This window comes from Bubalus kerabau, chromosome 2 (assembly GCF_029407905.1).
Source record: "Bubalus kerabau isolate K-KA32 ecotype Philippines breed swamp buffalo chromosome 2, PCC_UOA_SB_1v2, whole genome shotgun sequence".
Lineage (NCBI taxonomy): Eukaryota > Metazoa > Chordata > Mammalia > Artiodactyla > Bovidae > Bubalus > Bubalus kerabau.
Window position 1 is genome coordinate 118,173,092 of NC_073625.1, and position 21,003 is coordinate 118,194,094.

General features: G+C 36.9%; 1 protein-coding gene across 11 annotated transcripts in view; it reads right to left on the reverse strand.

The window, feature by feature from the left end:
• Window positions 1–21,003, reverse strand: part of DLG1 (discs large MAGUK scaffold protein 1) — a 273,463-nt gene that overhangs the window by 240,762 nt on the left and 11,698 nt on the right. For all 11 annotated transcript variants that reach the window (XM_055568607.1, XM_055568606.1, XM_055568616.1 and 8 more), the window contains exon 4: window positions 8,310–8,476. In XM_055568607.1, the coding sequence (XP_055424582.1) occupies window positions 8,310–8,476 (167 nt within the window). The remainder of the gene's footprint in view (window positions 1–8,309; window positions 8,477–21,003) is intronic.

Below are 21,003 nucleotides of genomic sequence, written 5' to 3' on the forward strand. Positions count from 1 at the left end.
ATTAGCAGTCATTCCATTTTTTCCCCGACCTGATGTATTCATAACGCAGTAATTCATCAAGCTGCTGCTGCTACTGCTAAGTTGCTTCAGTCATGTCTGACTCTGTGCAACCCCAGAGTTGGCAGCCTACCAGGCTCCTCTGTCCCTGGGATTCTCCAAGCAAGAGAGTGGGTTGCCATTTCCTTCTCCAATGCATGAGGGTGAAAAGTGAAAGTGAAGTTGTTCAGTCGTGTCCAACTCTTTGCGACCCCATGGACTGCAGCCCACCAGGCTCCTACGTCCATGGGACTTTTCCAGGCAAGAGTACTGGAGTGGGGTGCCACTGCCTTCTCCTTTCATCAAGCTATACATTTATAATTTGTGGAACTTTACGTATGAATATTACACAGTACTTCCATAAACATATAAAGTTACTGTTTAGAAGACTTCAGATTAAACCTGGTAGACTGAATATATGCTTTAACTCTACTATCTCCTAACTCAAATTAAAGCAGGTGGATTATTTTACAGCATTAAATACAAGGTCAAACAGAAAGGGAAAAGAGATATCCTCCCTATACCACTGAGTCAGGTAATTTTGCTCCCATAAAAATGAACTCACAAGGGCTGAAAAGGGGGACCGAGAGACAGCAGAGACAACTGAAAACAAGACTACATTACTGAAAGTGGATTCCCTGTGTATTATTTTTGCTCTATTGTTGTTCAGTTGCTAAGTCATGTTTGACTCTTTGTGACCCCATAGACTACAGCACATCAGGCTTCCCTGTCCTCCACTATCTCCCAGTTCAGTTCAGATCTGTCACTCAGTCATGTCTGACTCTTTGCAACACCATGAACAGCAGCACACCAGGCCTCCCTGTCCATCACCAACTCCCGGAGCCCACCCAAACCCATGTCCATTGTGTCGGTGATGCCATCCAACCATCTCATCCTCTGTTATCCCCTTCTCCTCCTGCCCTCAATCCTTCGCAGCATCAGGGTCTTTTCAAATGAGTCACCTCTCTGCATCAGGTGGCCAAAGTATTGGAGTTTCAGCTTTAGCATCAGTCCCTCCAATGAACACCCAGGACTGATCTCCTTTAGGATGGACTGGTTGGATCTCCTTGCAGTCCAAGGGACTCTCAAGAGTCTTCCTCAATACCACAGTTCAAAAGCATCAATTCTTCAGTGCTCAGCTCTTACATCCATACATGACTACTGGAAAAACCATAGCCTTGACTAGACGGACCTTTGTTGGCAAAGTAATGTCTCTGCTTTTAAATATGCGGTCTAGGTTGCTCACAACTTTCCTTCCAAGCAGTAAGCGTCTTCTAATTTCATGGCTGCAATCATCATCCCCAGTGATTTTGGAGCCCAGAAAAATAAAGTCAGCCACTGTTTCCCCATCTATTTGCCATGAAGTGATAGGACCAGATGCCATGATCTTCGTTTTCTGAATGTTGAGCTTTAAGCCAACTTTTTCACTCTCCTCTTTCACTTTCATCAAGAGGCTTTTGAGTTCCTCTTCACTTTCTGCCATAAGGATGGTGTCATCTGCATATCTGAGGTTATTGATATTTCTCCCGGCAATCTTGATCCCAGCTTGTGCTTCTTCCAGCTCAGCGTTTCTCATGATGTACTCTGCATATATGTTAAATAAGCAGGGTGACAATATACAACCTTGACATACTCCTTTTCCTATCTGGAACCAGTCTGTTGTTCCATCTCCAGTTCTAACTGTTGCTTCTTGACCTGCATATAGGTTTCTCAAGAGGCAAGTCAGGTGGTCTGGTATTCCCATCTCTTTCAGAATTTTCCACAGTTTGCTCAAATTCATGTCCATTGAGTCAGTGATGCTATCTAACTACCTCATCCTCTGCTGCCCTCTGCTCCTCCAGCCTTTAATCTTTTCCAGCATCAGGATCTTTTCCAAGAAGTCAGCTCTTCACATCAGGTGGCCAAAGTATTAGAGCTTTAGCATCAGTCCTTCCAATGAATATTCAGGGTTGATTTTCTTTAGAATTGACTGATCTGATCTCTTTGCAGTCCAAGGGACTCTCAAGAGTCTTCACCACCAGCACAGTTCGAAAACATCAAATCTTCAGCGGTTGGACTTTATGGTCCAACTCTCACATCCGTACATGACAAAAACCCTAGTTTTGACTATATGAACCTCTGTTGGCAAAGTGATGTCTCTGCTTTTTAATATGCAGTCTAGTTTTGTCATAGCTTTTCTTCTAAGAAGCAAGCATCTGTTAATTTCATGGCTGCAGTCACTGTCACTTTCTAACTTTTTTCCCTTCTATTTGCCATGAAGTGATGGGATCAGAGGCCAAGATCTTAGTTTTTTGAATGCTGAGTTTTAAGCCAGCTTTTTCTCTCTCCTATTTCACCCTCATCAAGCAGCTCTAGTTCCTCTTCACCTTCTGCCATTAGAGTAGTATCATCTGCATACATGAGACTGTTATTTCACCTGGCAATCTTGATTCCAGCTTGTGATTCATCCAGCCCTGCATTTCGCATGTACTCTGCATATAAGTTAAATAAGCAGGATGACAACATTCCTTGATGTACTCTTTTTCCCAATTTTGGATCAGTCTGTTGTTCCATGTCCAGTCCTAACTGCTGCTTCTTGACCTGCACACAGGTTTTGCAGGAGGCAGGTAAGGTGGTATGGTATTCCCATCTCTTGAAGAATTATCCAGTTTGTTGTGATCCACACAAAGGCTTTAGCATAGTCAATGAAGCAGAGATGTTTTTCTGAAATTCTTTCGCTTTTTCTATGATCCAATGTACACTGGCAATTTGATCTTTGGTTCCTCTGCCTTTTCTAAACTCAGCTGTATCTGGAAGTTCTTGGTTTTCATACTGTTGAAGTCTAGCTTGAAGGATTTTGAGCATTATCTTGCTAGCATGTGAAATGAGTGCAATTGTACGGTAGTCTGAACATTCTTTGGCGTTGTCCTTCTTTGGGATTGGAATGAAAACTGACCTTTTCTAGTCCTGTGGCCATTGCGGACTTTTCCAAATTTGCTGGCATACTGAGTGTAGCACTTTCACAGCATCATCTTTTAGGATTTGAAACAGCTCAGCTGGAATTCCATCAGCTACACTAGCTTTGCTTGTAGTGATGCTTCCTAAGGCCCACTTGACTTCACACTCCAGGATATCTAGGCTCTAGGTGAATAACCACACCATCATGGTTATCCTGGTCATTAAGACCTTTTCTGTATAATTCTGGGTATTCTTCCCACCTGTTCTAATCTCTTCTGCTTCTGTTGGGTCCTTATCATTTCTGTCCTTTACCGTGCCCATCTTTGCATGAAATGTTTCCTTGATATCTCCGATTTTCTTGAAGAGAGCTCTAATCTTTCCTATTCTATTGTTTCCCTCTATTTTGCACTGTTCAAAGAAGAAGGCCTTATCTCTGCACTGTTCAAAGAAGAAGGCCTTATCTCTCCTTGCTAGTCTCTAGAGCCCTGCATTCAGTTGAATCTATCTTTCCGTTTCTGCCTTGCTTTTCACTTCCCTTCTATCCTCAGCTATTTGTAAAGCCTCCTCAGACAACCACTTTGCTTATGGTTACTGTTTCTTGTACAGTGTTACAAACTTTTGTCCATAATTCTTCAGGGACTCTACCAGATTTAATCCCTTGAATCTATTCGTCACCTCTACTGTATAATCATAAAGAATTTCTTTTTAATCTACCTAAATTAACTCTCTTTTATCACAGAGTCACACTATACTTTTCGATCTGCAACCTGCTTTCAATCATTTAATAACATATAGGAGATATAGAGACTTGTATTTTTATGCCTGCTACTTTATATTGCATTAAGTGGCTGTACAATAACATGTTTATCCATTTTCTTACTAATAATCATTTAGATTGCTTTGTTTTTTACTAATTTTACGGGTAATATTGTAATATTACTCGTAATATATGTATATATTAACAGTTTGTGAGAGTCCATCCATGACATATACTGGATCAAAGGATATGAATATTTACTGTCAAGCTATCTTTAAAAATTGTTATACACAGTATTCTCCTACCAACAGTATAAGAGTTTCTGTTTCCTCATATTGAATCTTTGAGTCAAGTTAGTGAAAAATATTCTGTTCATTTTTTTTAAGTTACATTAACCATCTCTTCATAGGTTTATTGGTCCATTTATATTTCTTTCCCTCCAAACTGCCCATTCCTATCCTTTGGCCACTTTCCTATTGAATTTGGCCTTTTTCTTCTTACTGACCTATAAGAGGTTTCCTGAGTTAAAAGGGTTAGAAATTCATTCCTTTTTTTATATGTGATGGAATTTCTTCCCAGCGTATCATTTCTTATTTCTTCATTGTATCTTTCAAGATAGAGAAATTCTACAATCAAAGTTCAAACAATCAAACTCTGTAAAGTCCATAAAGAAATTCTACAATTCTACAGTCAGTAACCTTTTCTTTGAATTTTTCAAGATTTTCTTTGTTGTCATGTTTAGAAAAACTTTCACTCTATCCAAAAATGATTTAAAAGTTTATTTTTATGGGTTTTTTTTTTAAACCTTTGAATCTTTGATCCATTTGAAATGTACTGTATCATCACGAACAGGATTACCATAGACTAAATGTATCCTTCTCCAAATTCACAGGTTGAAATTCTAACCCCAAATGTGACAGTATTAACAAATGGGGCCTTGGGAAGTGATTATGTCTCGAGTAGAGATTTTGTGAATGGCTTTAGTGCTGGTACAAAAGAAATCTCAGAGAGCTTCTTCACACCTTCTCTGGTGATGAGGACACAGCAAGAAAATGGTCACTGATGAACCAGAAAGTGAGATCTCACTACACAGTGAATCTATTAGTGATCTGATCTTGGACTTCCCATTCTCCAGAACTGTAAGAAATAAATCTGTGTTATTGATAAGCTACTCAGTCTATGGCATCCTGTTTGAGCGGACAAAAAGAATGTGCATGCCCCCTCTGTTGGAATTTCTCTTTAAATCAGGCAGTTTCTCCTACTCTTGCATTTTGCTTCCTTTCAAATATTCTTCTCCTTACAATCTCTAAAAGTAACTGCTCTTATTTTAGAATGGATTTGTTTTTATAAAAATGACACATGCTCATTATTTTTAGAAAGTAACAGAAAAGTACTAAGAAAAAATATCCCCATCACGCACAATCATTAATATTACACAAACATTTCCAAACATCTCACTAGGCATATGTTCAAAGTAAAGAAAGATATACCAAAACCAAAAAAAGTTATAATTAAATGGAATACTAATTAAATGAATCAGTATTACTAGGCATATGTTCAAAGTAAAAGAAAGATATACCAAAGCCAAAAAAGTTATAACTAAATGGAATACTAACTAAATTAATATTATGATACTAATGAATACTTAAAAAAATAGCATTAATTCTTATTTTATTATATCAGAAGAAATAGAAGAAAAACAATCACATGGCTACATATTAACTAACAATGGGAATCTTGCAAGAGTTAGATCAGTTATCAACGGTTAAAAAAATAAAAGGGCAAGAAAGAAAAGTGGATAGATGCTTTCCAAGACAAAAATTTTTACTTAACAGAATAAGAGAGGCAAGCCCAGGTGGAAATTGATCAATCTCAAATACTTTTTGCAAAAGTAACTCTTTAAGATAGTTCTGCAAAAGTGAACACAAAGTGAAAGAGAGAAGATCATGATGCACACCATTTTGTCTGAAAAAGACTATTTTATTTTTTAATCCAAAAATTTGGGCACTGTGTAAAAATACTCTAAGTTATTGTGTAAGACAAAATATTTTCATGATTTTCATTTTTTCAAGTTACAGTCCAATAAAAACTTTTGTTTGCATTTGTTTAAATTCAAGTCAGCAGATTCTCTTCAACTGGGTAAAACATGTGAGGTGAATTAAATGATCCAACTCTCTTTTCAGTCCCAAACACTGTGCCCCTAAGAGTCTGAAGTAGGAACTGAAATAAGAGATCAAGTTAAAGGTGACTTAAGCAGGTTTTCTGTCCAAATGAAGCATAAATGGATGGCTAACACGGGAACATCCTTTCCTTCTTTCCCTCAAAAGAAAAGAAATCAAATCTCCAAATATGCCAAGCTTATTATTTTTTAAGTCTTATAACTGTCATCCACCAGTGTATTTCAAAACTATTTGCATTTTCAGATTAACATCTTCAGGTATTCTGTCCTCTCTGCAAAAGAGTACTTGCCTTCAACTGACCTCAGCTCACCGATTTTTCTCTTTGTCGATCAAAGCTAGGACTTGATGGACATATCTCAACTTCCCCTTACTAGTCCACCCATGAATGGGTACAGATTTCAAACACCACTACAGCATTTTCCATGCGCCAAGCCCTACTTAACATTTTGTAACCATATTTCCTTCTCCTCTACATTCCTAATTAATAAGATCTGATATTTGCAGTCTGAAGGGTATTATTTTCCTATTCATTTTAGATACCTTTACTATGTCCGTAATACACCTTTCAGGAGATGCAGAAACCAGCAATGCAAAAAGCGTTCTAGGTACCAGTGCCTCACAATTTTATAAAAGTTAAAATGTTTCCAATACTATTCTTAATGGAATTCAATGCATAGTTGATCTTTCAGACTAAAATCTATATGGAAATTAACTTCCAGCATGCAGAACTGTCCATTTATTTAACCTTAATGAACATTTACTTTTACTGGTTACACTGAGCCAGCCATAATCTACACAGTCTCCTACAAAATTAGACAAATCAACTTCAAGAACTCTATGCTTTATAATTATAGCTCAACACCATAAATGAGACAGTAGAAAAATAAAGTTATTAAATAAGAAGCCAATTCTCTTAAAATTTCACATGGTTCTTAAAATTCTGTATACAATAAATGTGAAACAGAAACTGTATTACTGATTAACATTTTAAACATCTATCTGAAATGGACTAGAAGTTGCTCAGTCGTGCCCGACTCTTTGCGACCCCATGGACAGTAGCCTGCACCAAGCTCCTCTGTCCATCGGATTTTCAAGACAAGAGTACTGGAGTGGGTTGCCATTTCCTTCTCCAGGGAATCTTCCCAACCCAGGGATCGAACCCAGGTCTCTCACATTGTAGACAGACGCTCTACCATCTAAGCCACCAGGGAAGTCTGAAATGGACTAATGTAAGTACAAATGATATATCTAATACAGGGAACAGAAACTGAAATTATCTAAGAGAAAATGACAAAAACAATAAAATAGGAAAATAAGGACACACTGGTAATATAACACTAGAATTTCTAACCAAAGAGAAAATATAAGGACATACTACAGTTCGTAAAGAGAACTGTGAAATGGGTATTATGTTGTCTAAAATCAGAAGGTAGACTTACCCAAATTAGCCAAATAAACTGGGTCAAGTTATTCATTTTTGTCGCAATTTCTTCATCTTTAAGATGAAGGGGGGTGGGTTGGGGATGAGATGTTCTCTGATTCTTCTAGCTTTAAAATTCTGTAGTTCTATGTTATCTCATATAAGAGGAAACTGAGAATTTCTCTGTTTCATTAACAAAGGGCTGTGTGGTTGCTGCCTACCAATGCTTTTCCCTGATTCAATTTTCCAGGCACTTCTCCAGCAGTAATTAGAAGATACTAGAATCAAAGTCAGTCAGTCAACCACCTTCAAATGACTAATGTGCCTCAGACAGAATCCTCATTACAAAATGCTTCACATCTCTGTTATGCCATATATAACTCCACCAGCAATAAAAGATCACAACAAAAAAGAACATTACTAAAATAGTTATGAAAACTCAAAGAAATATAATTTTTAACTTCAAAAACAATAGAGAAACCAATGCTGTCCTTAAACGTTATTGATCAGTCTCTAGTGAGATTTAACAATGCAATCCTTCAAGCCAATAGAGAATCCTAGGGATAAATTTAACAACTGCTGTCTGAAAAAAAAATACCAGAGCAAAACTATCTTTTCAAAGTAGAGTAGTTTCTATCCAATTATCCCAGAAAGGAGCTGCGCTGATGTTTACCATGCAGAGTATTCTTTAACAGTCTAAAGACTTTAAGTACTACTAGGACTAACAAGGCTAAAGCAATACTAATAAGACTAAAGTAATACTTTAACAGTCAAGTATTTCATACTTTGAACCATTTACATTTTAAGACAGGAGTACCAGAAATTGAGCTTTTTCTTCAAAAATATTTTTAATCCCATCTTTTTCATACCATTATAAATGATACTCCCACAAAATATCCATTTTAATGAAATGAAAAAACTTAGGAGCCCTAAGTAATTGATCACTAAAAACAACTTAAGGAAAATTTTTTTATCTTACCTCTACACTAGGGCTAAGGCTGCTTGGCAGTGTTTCTGAAGTCACAGTAGTGCTTGGAAGGCTGGAAATTTCCCAAGTATTTACAGGCTGTATTGGTTCAGACTGCTTTGAATGATCTATACATTTTGGATTATCCAGTAAGGTCACTTCATAAAATTCTTGAATATCTAGAGGTGAGGAAAGGAAAAGAAAAATTCAAAAGTAATTTGCATTTTCTAATTAAACTATGCATTGCTAAAACAATATAACTCAAAAGCAAAACTTTTACTCAAATTAGTAAAATAAATCCAATCTTATAATGTACTTAAACAGTGAGTATTTTATTTCATCACAGTTGTATCAGAACCTGCAGGGCACAGTGTAAAACTCACAGGCTTTTTATACCTCATAGTCAGTGCTGAGTTCAAATCCCTATTTCATTACCCTACTATCACCTGTATAGGCAAGTTACTTAACCTCTTATTGCCTGTATAGGCAAGTTACTTGCCTCTTATTACTGTGAATTGTTACAAGGATTCATGTACTGCATGTAAAGTGCACACTGGCACACACACAGCTCCTAAAGATAGAAGTTAACATCATTATTTTGAATTCTGCAGAAATAAGTCATTACTGATATTTTATAAATTCGTATCACCAATATCCAGGTTTGGAACATAAACCACTCAAGTGGTTTAAACTGCCCTAGTAACCAAAGTTAAGACAAAAAAATAATAATATTTAATACAAAAATCAAAGAATTATGAAATATTTTTAGATACCCTCACATTCAAATAGTTAAAAATAGTAAGTTAAAATATTTTGTTATTTTAGAAACAATCAGTTAAAAGTATGGCAAAACACTAATAGAAACGATAAATGTACTTATAGAAGCACAGAATAATTTGGAAGATTAAGTTACTCTGTTATCAACTGGAATTACATGAATTTAGTATATTAACATTGGTTATGCTGCTCAGAAACTCTGAATGGTAGTTATATAATGTTTAAGTATACCACTACTAGTTTTTTATCTTCTGGTATAATTTTGAGTTGATATTTTTTAAAGGAGGGAAATTATTATTTAACAGCAAAGATGGGGTATTATCTTGTATAGAACCAAAGACAATAACTGTAAATTTGCTAAGCGGTGTCCGACTCTTTTGCAACCCCATGGACTGTAGCTTTCCAGGCTCCTCTTGCCAGGGATTTCCCATGCAGGAATACTGGAGTGAGTTGCCATTTCCTTCTCCAGTGGATCTTCCCGCCCCAGGGATCAAACCTGCATCTCTTGCATTGGCAGGTGGATTCTTTACCACTGAGCCACCAGAGAAGTCCAGAAATAACATTTAGAAAGGATAATTTTATTTGTTTCTCAACATGATGAAAACATTAGTATCTCCTTTAAAAAACATCAGAAGACAGCAGAAACAAAGTAACTCCCTTTATAGTTTTGATAACCAATGGAACTGTAGAACTTTCTAGGTAAAAGGTTAATAAAAACTAAAGTCTGACAGTGAGGATAATATCAACCTATTTCACAAGATGTTAATATTACTATGGAAAACTGTATGCAAAAGCATTTTATGAACCATGAATCACTATGTCAACTGTTCACATAAGCATCATGGAAGAGTCAAACCTCAAATTCAGAGAGTTAGCTAAAAAAGATTCTTATCAAACAAAAATTGCTTAACCTGAATCCAAATCAAGTCTCTAGAACCAACTTCTAGTTCAAAGAAAATACAAGGGACAGAGGAACATGTTAAATGATATCAGAAAAGCAAAGAACAAAACTGATTCAGAGGAAGACATTCTACAAGACACTGGCCTGGTATCTTTCAATGTCATGAAAGGGAAAATAAATTGTTTAAAAGTAAGGATTTTTCTGTATAAAGGAAATAAAAAAGACACAGGAACTAACTGTAATGTTAAAGCCTTAACTGGTGTGTATGTGTGTTTGGGGAAGGTTGGAGAGGGTGAACTATAAAAGACATTGTGACAATAATTAGGGAAAGTTAAATACAGACTATTTTCCAGAATATATTAGAGAAAAACTTCTTTGTATAAGACATACATGTGTGCAAGAGTATGTATATACTTAGGTAGCAGAACATATATTTCCATATACGTAAGAGATATTTTATATATGTAGAAGACAAATGCTTGTAGATCTACCTGCCTATCTAGAGAAAGATTTCCAACCCCCTACACAAAAACAAAACAAACAAAAAGCTCTTAGCATAGTATTATGCCTCCTAAGAGCACTAAATAAGTGTTGAGCAATTGGTCAGTTACCAATCTCAAGATAAACAACCCAAGTCACTACATAAAATTTTTGTATTTTCCAATACTGTAAATGAAGTTTCAAATTTTAAATTTCTATGTGACCTTTTATTCTATAATTAACAGAAATACTGATATACTGCCCTTTAATAAAATCTTTTAAAATTTTAGACCAGTTCTGTCCAAAATAACTTTCTGCAATGATAAATGTTCTATAGCTTACTACCCAATATGGTAGCCACTCGCTACATACAGCTCTTGGGCATTTAAAATGTGATTAGTGTGACTGAGGAACTGAATTTATTTATTTAGGTTTAATTAAATACCCACTTACTCCTTGGAAGGAAAGTTATGACCAACCTAGATAGCATATTAACAAGCAGAGACATTACTTTGCCAACAAAAGTCCGTCTAGTCAAGGCTATGGTTCTTCCAGTGGTCATGTATGGATGTGAGAGTTGGACTGTGAAGAAAGCTGAGCGCTGAAGAATTGATGCTTTTGATGTTTTTGAACTGTGGTGTTGGAGAAGACTCTTGAGAGTCCCTTGGACCACAAGGAGATCCAACTAGTCCATCCTAAAGGAGATCAGTCCTGGGGGTTCACTGGAAGGACTGATGCTAAAGCTGAAACTCCAATACTTTGGCCACCTCATGTGAAGAGTTGACTCACTGGAGAAGACCCTAATGCTGGGAGGGATTGGGGGCAGGAGGAGAAGGGGATGGCAGAGGATGAGATGGCTGGATGGCATCACCGACTTGATGGACTTGAGTTTGGGTAAACTCCAGGAGTTGGTGATGGACAGGGAGGCCTCGCATGCTGCAATTCATGGGGTCACAGAGTTGGACACGACTGAGCAACTGAACTGAAGTGAAATACCCACAAGTGGCTAGTGGCTACCATATAGGACAACAGAAATCTAGACTAATTATATAATTCAGTGTTCTGTGTATGCTCAGTCACTTTGTGGCCCCATGGACTATAGCCCAGCAGGCTCCTCTGCCCATGGAACTCTCCCAGGCAAGAATACTGGAGTGGGCTGCCATTTCCTACTCCAGGGGATCTTCCCGATTCAGGCATCAAACCTGTGTCTCTTATGTCTCCTGCACTGGCAGGCAGATTCTGTACCACTGGTGCCACCTGGGAAGCCCATAATATAACTCAGAGTAAACATTTAATGGTCAAGGAATAAAGAGTCTCCTACATGAATTTTTCAAAAGTTCACTTGCAACTTGCTTTTACAAATCAAAATGCCTCATTTCTAGGTCTTACATTAAGCTATCAAACAGTCCTAATTTGCTGAATCTGAGCTCCTATGCATTAGAGAACCAAATATCCAGATTATTGGCTATAACACACGTAAGAAAATACAAGCTGAACTGTTTATAATAGCCAGGACATGGAAGCAACCTAGATGTCCATCAGCAGATGAATGGATAAGAAAGCTATGGTACATATACACAATGGAGTATTACTCAGCCATTAAAAAGAATACATTTGAATCCGTTCTAATGAGGTGGATGAAACTGGAGCCTATTATACAGAGTGAAGTAAGTCAGAAAGAAAAACACCAATACAGTATACTAACGCATATATATGGAATTTAGAAAGATGGTAACAGTAACCTTGCGTATGAGACAGCAAAAGAGACACTGATGTATAGAACAGTCTTATGGACTCTGTGGGAGAGGGAGAGGGTGGGAAGATTTGGGAGAATGGCATTGAAACATGTAAAATATCATGTATGAAACGAGTTGCCAGTCCAGGTTCGATGCACGATACTGGATGCTTGAGGCTGGTGCACTGGGACGACCCAGAGGGATGGTATGGGGAGGGAGGAGGGAGGAGGGTTCAGGATGGGGAACACATGTATACCTGTGGCAGATTCATTTTGATGTTTGGCAAAACTAATACAATTATGTAAAGTTTAAAAATAAAATAAAATTAAAAAAAAAAAAGAAAGAAAATACAAGCTGAGTAAACATCCATCAGGATGGCTATTATTAACAAAATAGTCACTGTTGGTGGGAATATAAATAATGCAGTCACTATAGAAAACAGTGTATGTTTTCCACTTACACTGTGGAATGTATATGGTGGTTTCTCAAAATATTAAAACACAGAATCATCATCTGATCCAGCAATTCCACTTATGGGTATACCCAAAAGAACTGAAAGTAAGGACTCAAACAAATATTTATATACCCATGTTCACAGCACCATTATTAACAATAACCAAAAGGTGAAGACAACCTGTTGATCAACAGATGAATGGTTAATAAATGAAATGTGGTATATAAAAACAATGTATTATTATTCACCCTTTAAGAGGAATAAAATTCTGATTAAATCTACCACATAGATAAATGAATCTTGAAGAGATATGATGCTAAGTAGGGTAAGTCAAACACAAAAGGACAAATATTGTATAATTGCACTTCTATGAGGAACCCAGAATAGTCAAATACATAGAGATAGAAAGAAAATTTATTCCCACAGACTGGGATAAGAAAAGAATGTGGAGTTACTGTTTAATAGGTAAAGAAATTCAATTTGGGACTTCTCTGGTGGTCCAGTGGTTAAGAATTTACTTGCCAATGCAGGGGACACCAATTCAAGATTCCACATGCCGCAAGACAACTCAGCCTATGCACCACAACTACTGAGTCAGCACTCCAGGGCCTGAGATCCACAACTAATGAGCTCGTGTGCTGCAACTACTGAGGCCTGCATGCCTTAAAGCCCATGCTCTGCAACAGGAGAAGCCACTGCAATGAGAAGCCCGTGCACCACAACAAAATGTAGCCCCTGCTCACTGCAACGAGAGAAAGCCCAGCAAAGTGATGAAGATCCAGGACAGCCATAAATAAATAAATAACTTATTTTTAAAAAAGGAAATTCAATTTGAGATAGTGAAAACATTCCAGACATGGATAGTGGCGATAGCAACAGAACAGTGTGAAATTACTCAATGTCACTGAACTGCACACTTAAAAATGATAAATTTTATGTGATATATATGTAATACTTTATTGCAATAAAAAATAAGTTGAATGAGATTCTAGGGGAGTTTAAATGAATAAAGTATATGGGATATAATATGCGGGCCTTAGGAGTATCACTACGAACAAAGCTAGTGGAGGTGATGGAATTCCAGTTGAGCTATTTCAAATCCTAAAAGATGATGCTGTGAAAGTGCTGCACTCAATATGTCAGCAAATTTGGAAAACTCAGTAGTGGCCCTAGGACTGGAAAAGGTCAGTTTTCACTCCAATCCCTAAGAAAGACAATGCCAAAGAATGCTCAAACTACCGCACAATTGCACTCATCTCACACGCTAGTAAAGTAATGCTCAAAATTCTCCAAGCCGGGCTTCAGCAATACATGAACAGTGAACTTCCAGATGTTCAAGCCGGTTTTAGAAAAGGCAGAGGAACCAGAGATGAAATTGCCAACATCCGCTGGATCATGGAAAAAGCAAGAGAGTTCCAGAAAAACATCTATTTCTGCTTTATTGACTATGCCAAAGCCTTTGACTGTGTGGATCACAATAAACTGTGGAAAATTCTTCAAGAGATGGGAATACCAGACCACCTGACCTGCCTCTTGAGAAATCTGTATGAAGGTCAGGAATCAACAGTTAGAACTGGACATGGAACCACAGACTGGTTCCAAATAGGAAAAAGAGTACGTCAAGGTTGTGTATTGTCACCCTGCTTATTTAACTTATATGCAGAGTACATCATGAGAAACGCAGAGCTGGATGAAGCACAAGCTGGAATCAAGACTGTTGGGAGAAGTATCAATAACCTCAGATATGCAGATGACACCACCCTTATGGCAGAAAGTGAAGAGGAACTCAAAAGCCTCTTGATGAAAGTGAAAGTGGAGAGTGAAAAAGTTGGCTTAAAGCACAACATTCAGAAAACTAAGATCATGGCATCCGGTCCTATCACTTCATGGCAAATAGATGGGGAAACAGTGGAAACAGTGGCTGACCTTATTTGGGGGGGCTCCAAAATCACTGCAGATGGTGACCGCAGCCATGAAATTAAAAGACGCTTACTCCTTGGAAGGAAAGTTATGACCAACCTAGACAGCGTATTAAAAAGCAGAGACATTGCTTTGCCAATAAAGATCCGTCTAGTCAAGGCTATGGTTTTTCCAGTAGTCATGTATGGATGTGAGAGTTAGACTATAATGAAAGCTGAGCACAGAGGAATTGATGCTTTTGAAGTGTGGTGTTGAAGAAGACTCTTGAGAGTCCCTTGGACTGCAAGGAGATCCAACCAGTCCATTCTAAAGGAGATCAGTCCTGGGTGTTCATTGAAAGGACTGATGTTGAAGCTGAAACTCCAATACTTTGGCCACCTGATGCGAAGAGCTGACTCATTTGAAAAGACCCTGATGTTGGGAAGGATTGAGGGAAAGAGGAAAAGGGGACGACAGAGGATGAGATGGTTGGATGGCATCACCAACTCGACGGACATGAGTTTGGGTAAACTCTAGTAGGTTGTGATGGACAGGGAGGCCTGGCGTGCTGCGGTTCATGGGGTCGCAAGGAGTTGGACACGACTAAGCGACTGAACTCAACTGATAACATCTATTTCAGCTATTTAGTTCTTTGCTTCTTACTTGGGTCAGGAGAACTAATATTGTCAGATAAGACCCAATTTAGAAAGAGATTAGTTATCATACTTGGCTAACTAAAACCATAAGCAAAAGTACTGACATATTTGTTAACGTATGTATGCTGCTGCTACTGCTGCTGCTAAGTTGCTTCAGTCATGTCCAACTCTATGAACCCCATAGACGGGGGCCCACCAGGCTCCCCATCCCTGGGATTCTCCAGGCAAGAACACTGAAGTGGGTTGCCATTTCCTTCTCCAATGCATGAAAGTGAAAAGTGAAAGGGAAGTCGCTCAGTCGTGTCCGACTCTTAGTGACCCCATGGACTGCAGCCCACCAGGCTCCTCCGTCCATTGTATTTTCCAGGCAAGAGTACTGGAGTGGGGTGCCACTGCCTTCTCCATAATATATATATATATATATATGTATAGTATGGTGATATTTTTGAAATGATAGGTTGTCACAATTATTATCATTGGAGAAGGAAATGGCAACCCACTCCAGTGTTCTTGCCTGGAGAATCCCAGGGACAGGGGAGCCTGGTGGGCTGCCGTCTATGGGGTCGCACAGAGTCGGACACGACTGAAGCGACTTAGCAGCAGCAGCAGCACTATTATTATCACTTTCCTTAAAATATATATATACACACACACATTACATCTTAATTCTTGACTCATATTCCATCTTGACTAACATTCCACAGTTTATTCACTTTATTTCATTTGTCCACCATACTTCATCTTCAGGGTATCCCAAGACAACAGAAGTGAGCAAGTAATAATACTTCTTCAGAAACTAGTTCTCAATTACAATTCCTTCAGTAGTATCTGTGAAGCTTTTTCAAAGGTGACCCAAACAAAAAGGGCACCCTCTGGAAAAACTGCACACACAAACTGAGCTTTTCTTAGGAGTCCCAAGTATTAATATTTTATATTTCCCATGCAGTCTCTGTTTTTCACAGTGAATCTACATTGTATACATCGGAAGAGAGTTATCATCACTGACTGTAACCATAAAGATTCAGAAAAAACATCAGATTATCATCATGACAAGTAAATATTTCTACAAAGTAACATTCTAGGATTCAAAATATGTCCTACTTTTTCCTTTAGAGTTTTCTAAACTAGAGAGTATAACATGGAGTAAACCATAAGGTATGTAGTCTAAAGTAAAACAAGTTACTATACAAATATAAGACAAAAACAAACAAGGTAAATTCTAGTATAATCCCAATCTCTATTTCCTAAGTCTATTCAACATGCCAATGTCTGAAAATCCAAGTTATTCTTAAAAGATCAACTTCATGAAAATAAAGAATTAATGAGTTTACTCTGAACACTTAACACATTCAGCCAATCAATATTAACAGAGTGTATATACTCTTGAAGTAAAACAAGAGAATTAAAAAATGAACAATAATGTCTTTGGGAGACTGAGATAATTGAGGAAAAATTTATACAACACCTAAATCTTTCCTATTTAAAGCACCTAAAAAGGTAGATTTCTATAAAAATTTGATAACTGTATTTTAAATCATAGTAAATCATTTACTATTAAAGTGTAAAGAAAATGGGAGAATGTGGTGGTAGTTAAAATGACTGCCATTAAATAGACAAGAGTGATCCCATACTCATCTGAAAATACACATAGCTCACTCAGATATATACCAGACATATCATTAAAATGTCTGATGCATTTTATCACCCTTGAAAAAGATTATTTCCTTTGAAAATAATGATGCACTAAAGTAGGCAAGAAGAGAAAACACAAAAATACAAAAATATTAAAACTTGGATTGGAGGAAAACTAACCTTTAGTTGACTCACAGTTGAAAATACTGATTCTGTTGATCCTACAGATCAGTCTTATCACAATCTATTACTCATTTTCCATTTGTAGTTTGCATGTGCTTTCACTGTTTTGGACCAAACTAGTTCCCCAGTTCCTGAACAAAGATCTAAATTATAAGATCACAAAACTACACCACATACAACAGAAAAATTCCCAAATATTAAACTTATATACAAGTAATTCGTCCAACAGAACTGAGACGAATCATTTCTACCTGTTACAAAAGTTTTTCTATGGCGTGCTGTGATTCATGGGGTCGCAAAGAGTCAGACACGACTGAGCAACTGAACTAACAACTGAAGATACATGTATTTCAGAAGTCTTCAAATCTAAGCAAAAATTTATTATTTTCTTGCTAAAATTTAAAGTTTGCAAACACTAGGAATAAGGGAAGTAACAAAGTTCAGAAATCCCCTCAAAGGAACTTGAGGAAAAGTTTTCTAGCTTTTAGTTACAATTTGTTGTTTAGTTGCCAAGTCGTGTCCGACTCTTTTTGAAACCATAGACTGCAGCATGTTAGGCTCCTCTGTCGTCCACTATCTCCCAGAGATTGCTCAAATTCATGTTCTTTGAGTCAATGATGCTATATTACCATCTCATCCTCTGCTGCCCTACTCCTTTTGCCTTCAATCTTTCAATATAATATAGGTGACATCTCTAATCTATGAGTAATATTCTAGCTAATGGAAAAAATATTAAGAAAAATACCTTAACAGGTACGACTTCTCCGGTGGTCCACTGGCTAAGACTCCCAGCTCCCAATGCAGGGGTGCGTGCTCAGCTGTGTCCAACTCTTTGCAACCCTATGGACTGTACCCCACCAGGCTCCTCTGTCCATGCAATTTTTCAGGTAAGAATACTCGAGAGGGTTGTCAATGCAGGGGGCTACGTTCAATCCCTGGTCAAGGAACTAAACATCACAAGCCGCAACTAAGGACTTTGCATGCCACAAGTGTAAGATCCCGCGTGCCGTAACTAAAGATTGCTCCTGTCACAGTGAAGATCAAAGATCCCACACTCCACACCTAACACCTGAAGCAGCCAAATAAGTATTTTTTAAAAATAAACCTTAACAGATACTTTGGCAAAGACACACAGATGGCAAATAGGCATATGAAAAGATATTCCACCATATATCATCAGGGATATGCACATTAAAACAAGGTATCACTGTACATCTATTAGAAAGGTCAAAATACAGAACACTGACAACAACTACTGCCGGCAAAAAATGAAACAACAGGAATTCTCATTCACTACCAGTAGGGATACAAAATGATACAACCACTTTGGAAAGCTGTTTGGTGGTTTCTTACAAAACTGAACACACTCTTACCACATAATCCAGCAATCACGTTCCTCAATATTCACCCAAATGAGATGAAAACTTATGTCCACAGAAAAACCTGCACACAGATGTTTCTAGCAACCTTATTCATGACTGCCAAAAGCTGGAAGCAACCCAAACATCCTTTGATAGGTCAATGAATAAACTGCAGTACATCCAGACAACAGAATATCATTCAACACTTAAAAAATTAAAAACAACAAAAAACACCCATGTATGTGGAGGAACCTTAAATGAATACTACTAAGTGAAAGAAGCCAATGTAAAAAGGCTACATGCTGTGTGATTCCAATTATATGCCATTCTGGAAAACACTGAACGATACACAGAGTAAAAGATCAGTGATTGCCAGGGGTTGGAGATGAGAGAGGTGAATAGGCAGAGTACAGAGGATTTTTAGGACAGTAAAACTATTCTGTATAGTGTCGTGGATATATATAAGTATCTATCTACAATGGTAGACACAGGTCATCACACATTTGTCCAAACCTACAGAACGTACAAACCCAAGAGTGAATACTAAGGTCAAACTATGGACTTTGGGTGATAATAATGTGCTCATGCAGGTTCATCAACTGTGACAAATGCGCCACTCTCATGGGAGATGCCAAATATGAGAGAGTCTATGCATGTGTGAGGGCAGGTACCTTCTTCTCAATTTTGCTGAGAATCTAAAATTGCTCTAAAAAATAAAGTCTTTAAAAACTTAAAATAGATATGAGCTATCAAGTCATGAAAAGACATGGAGAAACCTTATCTTTGATAAGCAAAATGCATATTGCTATGTGAAAGAAATCAATACGAAAAGGCCACACAGTTGAGATTTTAACTATATAACATTCTGGAAAAGGCATAACTATATAGACAATAAAAAGATAACTGGTTCCCAGGGATTTAGGAGGAGGGAGAACGAGAAGAACAGGTGGAGCAAGAGACAGCAGAAAGATCAGTGGTTGCCAGGGGTTTGGTGAGAAGAACAGAGGGATAAATATGTGGAACACAGATTTTTAGGGGAGTGAAACTATTCTGCATGATACTGTAACAGTGAATACGTTTGTCAAAGCAACAAATGTGTATGTCAAGTTTATCAATGTATTGACACAGAGCAAATCTTAATGTAAACTATGGACTTTAGTTAATTTAATACTGGCTTATCAACTGTAACAAACATACCACTCTAATAAAAATGTCAATAATATGAGCAATGGGAGTGTGCAGTGGTAAGGATATGGAAACTGTGCTTTCCACTCAATTTTTCTATAAACCTAAAAATCCTGAAAAAGTCTAATAATTTTTTAAATGTTTAAGGGAACATAATAAACAACAAATTTATATTAAAAAACAAGCAATCTCATACTTCATTTCAAAATAATTTACAAATGTATTAAAATTGTAAATGTTGGAAAAAGAAGCCATGACAGAATTTGAATACAGCAAATATTTTTATAATCTTAGGGATAAGAAAGTCTTTCTAAGCATAATACCAAGGCTAATTTTTTAAAAATTAGTTTAAAAACAAATGACAATGCATTAAAAACAAATGCAACTTGCAAAGGCAGGTAGCATTGATATCTCGAATGGACATTTTATACCTCTAAGGGAAAAAATGGAAAAAAAGAGTGGTGGGGGGCACATGACATGAACAAATAAATCACAGAAATTAACAACGATATAAGAAAATTCTTACATCGTTGGTTATTTATTCAAAAAAATACAAAATAAAACATCAAAATGACTACAGGTGTCTTCTACAGATCAGAAGAGAAAATACTAAAAAGATAATACTTTGATGTGCTTAAGGGATAGTAAATTTGTCATTCTTCCACATATCTAAAAAATTAAATTAATAAAACATTTTTGACAGTAATTAAACAAAAATGACATCAAAAGCCTTTTTAAATTGTGCATCCCCTTTACCAAGCAGTTCAATTTTAGGAACTTATCCAAAGAATATAATCAAGGATATAGGACAAAGAACATATACAAAAGCAATGTTGTCTATAATTCAGAAAAATTATATATCTAAATGCTCCTGGGAAATTATTAGTATAACTACAGAAAAATCTATACAGTGCAACAGTCTTTAAACAGCATAACCCACTGATATGGAAAGGCACATAATGATAAACTTTGTGGGATAAAGATAATTAAAATGTACAGCACAGAGAAGTCACACTGTATACACTTAAGCAAATTCAACCACAGTACCTCTTTCCACCAAAAATAGGGAAATTCTTCCTATTAGTCCAGTAAGCAAATGCCAGTAAATAAAAACTGGAGAGAGAGAAGACTGTTCCCTCAGGTAGTCTCCATTATCATAGCATCTCTCTATATTTCACTGTGCTGAATGTGATTCTAGAATTACGTGCTTTTAATACTAAAGGTCATTTAAACACAAATCAACTACTTCATCTGCTGCCCAACTGAAGAAATTATTTCTCTCCACTAGAGAGAAAAACAGTGGAATTGTAGTTAATGAGACACAATTCCTGAAGAATTTTTAAGGATAATTTTAATCTGATGATATTTTTCATTTTATATAACAATTTTAAGTATCAATTCCCATTGAATTGTAGAATCAATTATACCATGTTTTATTTGGA